This window comes from Pocillopora damicornis, chromosome 6 (genome assembly GCF_964200805.1).
Source record: "Pocillopora damicornis chromosome 6, jaPocDami1.2, whole genome shotgun sequence".
NCBI lineage: Eukaryota > Metazoa > Cnidaria > Anthozoa > Scleractinia > Pocilloporidae > Pocillopora > Pocillopora damicornis.
In genome coordinates, this window is record NC_142675.1 from 9918187 (window position 1) to 9925000 (window position 6814).

Here is a 6814-nt window from a genome sequence, read left to right on the forward strand (position 1 = left end):
TTCATCGAGATATGAAGCACGCTGGAAGTTTGGAGAGCACGAAAGATGCGTAAGAGTTTTTCTAGCTTCTTGAGTGCTCTTCAAACTTCCCGTGTGCTTCATATCTCAATAAACGCACAGCTGACGTACGAACCAATTGTTTTATAACATTTTCAACCCGATGGTTTAAATGTTGTAAAAGGGTTAATATTATTCCCTCTGCCACGCTTCAGCGCATTGATAATTTTGTTTCAAGAAAACATTTAACTACGCTGTAAACGATCTTGTCTTAGATTGGTGAAAGAATTGACAAGTGAATTCATGCGTGTAAATGAACTTTATTATCTGATTGAGTACTAAATTCTCGAGGGATTTATTTGCTGACGTTATGAACGCGCACAATAGGATTAGGAAGCACGCTCACGCGATTGAATTTGATTAGACAAATTTACGCGCTATGTTGTAAACAGTCTTATCTCTTTGCGCGCGAGTTGGTTGGTGTGATGTCTGTACAGATTTTACCAATTTAATAAAAGTAGAGGTAGATGAAAATGAGATGTCACTATTGAATATTTAACACGCTCAATATTCGAGAAACAATTGACAGCCTTGCACGTGGTCCGTACGTTTCATCGTTTTAAGCGATGTGTTCATTTTGTTGACAAAAATGCGGACCAAAACTGTTCCATCGACTTGATATATTTTCAAGGCTCAGGGGTGTACACACATCGATTTTTCTATATGCGCCTTATATTGTTATCGGCTAAGTACCAGCGGATTTTTGTAGGGAAAAGCAAAGAGTTGCTTGCGTGACTGGCCATTTGTTTACTTTTATAGTAGTTTTATCTTTCATCTGATTAGTGACTACGCAAATATTAATATGTGGAAATCAGACCATATGAAGGCTTGAAATTCTATTAAGAACGATTGTGGCCGCTTTGTTAAAAATAGCACTCGCGGGAGTGCACGTGGTTTCAGCTATAGTAAGTGAGGATTTTAGTATGGGAATTGCTGCATGAAGTTGAAGTCAACACAGGTCAGGTGTTTGTCAAATAATCAAATGGAAAAGGGTTGGATGTGAGCACAAGGACAAAGATAGGAAAATGAATGTGGATTTCCGTTAAAAAAAAAACAAATAAAAAAGAATGGTAGAGGGAAAAGTTTTTCTGACAGTGAAGGTAAAGTGTTGTGGCCCAAGATTGTTGCTTGGGTTGAAAATTTGATAAATATTATTTATATTATTCGTGTTCAGCAAAATTTGGGGCAATGTCTTGTTGGCATTTGAAGACTTTATATTAAAGAATGATGAAGTGCTAAAGACCTTTCCTGGATCACACTTCAGTGAACAAAGATAATGAACCAAGGTTGAAGCTTGGAAGGCTGTAACACTATTTAGTTGTAAAGAAATAACAGTAACAGTTTATTCAAGTCATCTTTGCATATTTGTAGATACAAAGAGGTTGTTTTGTTTTAACTCCAATATAAAGTGAGGCTAATGTAACGCTTTAATTGTGTGGATTTAAGTAATTATCTTTGGCTCACAATTCGACTTTTGCTGCTTTCGACCTGTAATGTACTCTAAGGAATGTAAATGCTTTTTAACAAAATCAACATGAACATTTGTTAACTGTTCACATGAGTCCAGTATAACTTAGGTTATGAAAAACTGCATCCAGTTTTTTTTTAACCCCAAGATAACTAAACAGAACTGAAGTTGTGCATTCACTGGCAATTTAAGCAATGTAAATGACTTTTAACAAAAAAAACTGCATTAATTTTTTTAAACTGCAACATAAGAAAACACAATCTTGTGCATCGTCTGGCGATTTACATAATTCATGGTTTGAAATTAGATAGATGTTCTGCTTGTAGATGCAATGATTGCATTTTTGAAATTATTAACTACAAACACAACTACACTACTTTTGGCGTGTACTAAAACCAGGAACACTGTTGTAGTGGAACAACTTAGAAGCAGCTGGAACACCCTTTAAAAAATCCTAACCACCAAAAACAGTAAATGCAAACCATAGCTGCTAATCGCTCACCACTAACCGTCAATTCCAACCCTGATTCTAACTGTTCACTAACATTGTTAGTGGATGTTCCGGTGTTCTAGTTTTAGTAGATACCACTGTTTGCCACAGCTCTGAATGTGCACAGTTTCACATTCTTGTAACAAATTGATGAGTGTTGCCTTTTTTTGCTGAACTCAATGTGAAAAACAATGGTCATGAGTTTCACAGAAAATAATCAATTAAACATTATTAATATCAGAATATTTGTGAAATCTCAGTTCTTACTGCACAAGTAACATTTTCTCTTTCAATATATGACCAAAAAGCCTCCTCCTGCCCCTCAGGGTGTTACAGTTGACTGGTGATTAGGGGCAGGTAGAAATTGGGCTATGATTTTTGCCTTTTTGTCAACTATTATGGTGTGTTGACCAGATTTCAAGAGGAGGAATTTAGGAATTTAAGTTCTGCTGGTTCTATTTGTTTCAAAGATTTAGGAGATTTTACATTCTTGAGAAAACTCTCGATGCCATCATTGAAACATGTATAGGTTTCTAATTCTTGAGTAGTAGTTTTAACAATTATTTGTGCCACCATCTTTGTGTTACAGAAAGATGTTAGTGTTGTGATGTTACAATTGGTAGAGGTTATTTCTTCTTCATCTGGTGCTGGTTGCTCTTTAGTTGGAAATGTGTGGTTACAGGCCAAGCAAGATGGTGACTTCTTTATGTTTACTCCTACCACTTTCACTTTAAGGAGATTATTCTTGATTTCTGGTGCGTCAACGTTGATATTCTGAATACCATCTATTTCTTCAACTGTTGTGGATTCATTGGTGTTCAGATATTTCTCATCATCGAAAATGCGCACAGCTACATTTTTGAAATGGTAGGACTTTCCTCTTGCCACTTGATTTATTGTGTTCTCCCATAACACCAACTTAGCACATCCAGTTTCATCAGCCACTAGTGTGTCACACTTGTATCTGGTTTTTGTGTCTTGAACAATGGGATTCTTATTCTCTTCTTTGATAATGACTTTGACCTTAAGGTCTACAGTGGTATAGATGTTGGCTTGAAGTGCTTGACTGACTGCATGTAAATGATTGTCAAGATTCTCATTGAAGTTGAACTCTAGCTCAGTTGGCATTATTTTAGCACTCTTAGGAACTGTGTACTCTTCTACTCTTCTGTGTACTCTTCTACTCTTCTTCTTAGGGTTCAAGTTGGCTTCTTTTTAACTGGTGATCTTTTTTCATATGCAGTTAGAAGAACGCTCCGTTTTGGTGGTGAAAAACAAACAAGGCGAACAGTTTTATCGTCAGACGTCTGGAGCTTGAGGTCAAAGTAATTTGTTGTTCCATTTGATGCAGTCTTGATTTTACTTAAGCCATGCATATATCCTTCAAGAGCTGAAAATTGAAAGTTAAGCAATTATTAGATTGGAAAAGAAGTATGCATTCAATTACTTTGAAGCATTAGTGACATTAAGTCTCTGCCAAGAGTATGCTATGTGAGACTAGAATGCAATCTCACTTACTCACTTAGTGAAATAATTAGCAAAACCTTCATTACTGGAACTGCTATTGTATAGTGGTCTTCACTAAGTATCAAACTAAGTGTAAGACTGACATGGACTTTTGAAGTTACCAGTACTAGTTTAGAATTCATTTAAATTTGAATAAGTACTAAATACTGTAAGTATTACATAAAAGTGTTACTGTGGTCCAGAGTAACCGGTATGTAGTTGTTTGTTAGGCAAAAAAGTATTAAATGAAATACTGTGGTTACTTACATGTAAATTTTGACTCTTGATAATTTTTTCTGGAAAAGAGAAGAATAGGCACATGTAAATTATCTTATAATGATTGAAAAACAAGACTCCATATAAACATCTTACATATGAAAAAAAAAACATTGTTAAAGGTATACTTACTTTGGTGATGAGTCCGATGACTGAGACATGTTGGCGGTATCTCTATTGATCTGTTAAGTTAAAACAATTAACAATATAATTATGTGCTTTTAGTTGCTTAGAGTTAGTTTGATTGTTTTGAATGCTATGTTGGCCACTATGGGAACTTAAGGAGCCAATTTATTATTTAGCTGAAGCAGCTAATTACTGCACAAATTCCTTTATGATCAGAGAAATATGTTTCTAATATATTGACATTCACATGTGTTTCAGGCAAATTTGTATATACATGATCAATACAAGTCTTATTATCTGTTGTATAACAGGACACTAGCTGTCTATAGTTGTTATCCTTGACAAAGAGATCATAAAGTGGTCTTCGTTGATATTCATTGAGCCAATGGATATTGAAGTCTCCAATAAACACATTAAACTTGGTTGAAGATAGCATGAGTGTTTGCCTTAGAGCAGTGCAGAATTGACTAACTGGCACTCTAGGAGAGCGGTATATTCCTATAATTGTTATATGAGGAATAACCATTAATCTGATTGCAATTATTTCTATTCCACTTCTATTACAGCAGAATGGATAGCCAGGGTAATAATCAATGCGACTATACACTGCTGTCCTGCCATATGGACGACCATTATCATTACGAATATCATCATTTCTAAATAAACTACACTGTCCAATTTGATACATGGTATTGCTATCAGCATTACTGAAACATGTTTCAGAAAAAATATTGATGTCTGTTTTTAGGTAGTTTAAGTCTGCACGCACATCATCAATATGTTTATGCAAGGAACGTGCATTCAAGAAACACTTTTATAGCTCTCTCATCAGCATTGTAGACAGGTGAAATGCATAGTTCAAGTTTGCCCTCTGTTCTAAGATATTTCATATGTTTCTCAACTTCTGAGCTAACAGTTATTTTGTCTTCACTGAGCTCAGTGATGTACAGTCCCTCTATAGTTGTTACTCTGCTGAGCCCAACATAATGCATATGAGGAATTGCTCTTCGTCTAGTTCCAAAGTTAACTACAACTCTGGTTTCTGTGTCACCTTGTGATCTATGAATTGTTTTGGCAGCAGCAGGTCTAAGTGGAAACTGTTTTCTTACAACTTGAACAGTTCGATTACCAAATGCAAACACTGCGGTCACAGGTTTGATAGATGTCCAAGTAGGCTCGATGCCTTGGGTATACAATTGTCTGTTATCATGTCTGGTTTTTCTACCTACATCAGCATGGTCAAATTGGACCCATATGACACCAGATGGTCTGTCTGGTGCATGAAGTTGAATCAGTTTAATTACATTACTAGCACCATTTGTCATGCCATCATCAATTCTTGTATTCAGTGATATTTCTGTTCTTTCTTCAACTGCAAGATTTAGATTGTAATGCAGCTGTTTAGTGTTTTTTGGTTCCAGGTTAGGTATTTGCTTCATTATTTTATCTCTTAGTTCAGTAGATATAGCTCCTATGACACTGTCATGTGCTTTAATTGTATACTTAGTACCAGATATGCTACGGTGTGCTCTATCATTAAACTTATTTACTTTTTCATTCTCTGTAAAAAGATGTGGTGCATCAAGTGGATAGTTACTATTGTTGGCTTCTATTATTCTTTGTTTTAAGTTAACAATATCTTGTTCTGTATGCTTTCCCTCTCAACATCTCAGCACGTTGTCTCATTATTTCATCGAGTTCAAACATTTTAAAAAGTTCATTCCAAAGATTGGGTGCAAGAATGGCATATTCTGAGTGATTCATATCTTTGAATATGTAACTATCCATGACTGGTGGTAGTTGAAACAAGTCGCCAAGAGCTATAATACTAACACCTCCAAAGGGTTTTGAGCTACCCTTAATATCCTTGAGGCGGTTGTAAATTTGGATATTAAACATTGCATTACCCACCATTGATATTTCATCTAAAAACATCAGTTTTACTCCACCAATTTGACATCTCAATGTATTCAGTCTACTTGAATCGAGAGATTTGTAGTTCTTTAATGACTGAGATGCAGGTATTGCAAGAGCACTATGTATTGTATTGCCATTGATGTTATAAGCTGCTTTGCCGTAGGTGCCAACAATAATACTTTTATTTCTGTAAAATCAACACCAGCTCTGGTATTATAATACTTTAATGCTGCCTGATATAGAGCTTTGGTAAGGTGTATTTTGCCAACACCTGCACCCCCACTAAGAAAGCAGTAGAACGGTTCATCAGTTGTTTTTATAAGATGTAAAACATGGTAAAAGAATTCTTTTTGTTTCTTATTCAACATCTGTACGAGGTGTCTATATTCATTATCTTCTAACTCATTCAATATTAGTGGCTCAGAATTTGAGTCAATAGAGGGAATGCCAATGTCATCTGCAAAATTGTAGTTTTCATTGAAGTCAGGATGTAAATCTCTACTACCTTCAGCTTCATCTTGGAGCTCAACACTTTGAGTAGCAGGTGCTATTGAGTCATAAGAGTCTTCTACACTAGTCATCTCCTGTTCCATTTCACTAAAGTCTTGATTAGACTGCATATTGTTCCATTTGTTTGGAAATTACATTTGATAGCAGCATATATCGTTCTTTGTAAGAAGAACAAACACCTATTATGTCAGTTTCTTCATTTCTCCAAGGAGTGAAGAGCATAGTGAGTTCACGATAGTGCTTTTCTGTTTCCTTTTCTATATTGAACCAGCAACTTCTTATTATTCTAGCTTTTGTTCTTTCCTTCAATTTAGATGGTAGTTTATTAGTGCTCTCATTATCATCATCATTGTTAGTGAGAGATGTCTTTACAGGTAGGTTATCTGTGTCTAATTCATTGGACTGTTTTGCATATGGTTTTCCACATGAATCATACCATGCAGCCCAGTCAGCAAGCGTCACAT

The 6814-nt window shown here is 35.5% G+C and overlaps 1 protein-coding gene and 2 pseudogenes across 2 annotated transcripts in view; all 3 read right to left on the reverse strand.

The window, feature by feature from the left end:
* Positions 1-2205: 2205 nt before the first annotated feature.
* Positions 2206-6814, reverse strand: part of LOC149043852 (uncharacterized) — a 9125-nt pseudogene continuing 4516 nt past the window's right edge. The window contains exons 2-4 of the transcript XR_016187495.1: positions 3930-3979; positions 3789-3817; positions 2206-3405 (exon numbers count right to left, since the gene is read on the reverse strand). The product of XR_016187495.1 is annotated as an uncharacterized LOC149043852 (transcript). The remainder of the gene's footprint in view (positions 3406-3788; positions 3818-3929; positions 3980-6814) is intronic.
* LOC149043853 (uncharacterized) lies at positions 3959-5500 on the reverse strand (annotated as a pseudogene).
* Positions 6317-6814, reverse strand: part of LOC149043854 (uncharacterized) — a 3752-nt gene continuing 3254 nt past the window's right edge. Inside the window, exon 1 of the mRNA XM_089208961.1 lies at positions 6317-6814. This exon is cut by the window's right edge and continues 3254 nt beyond it. Within this exon, the coding sequence (XP_089065087.1) occupies positions 6450-6814 (365 nt within the window). The 3' untranslated portion in view covers positions 6317-6449.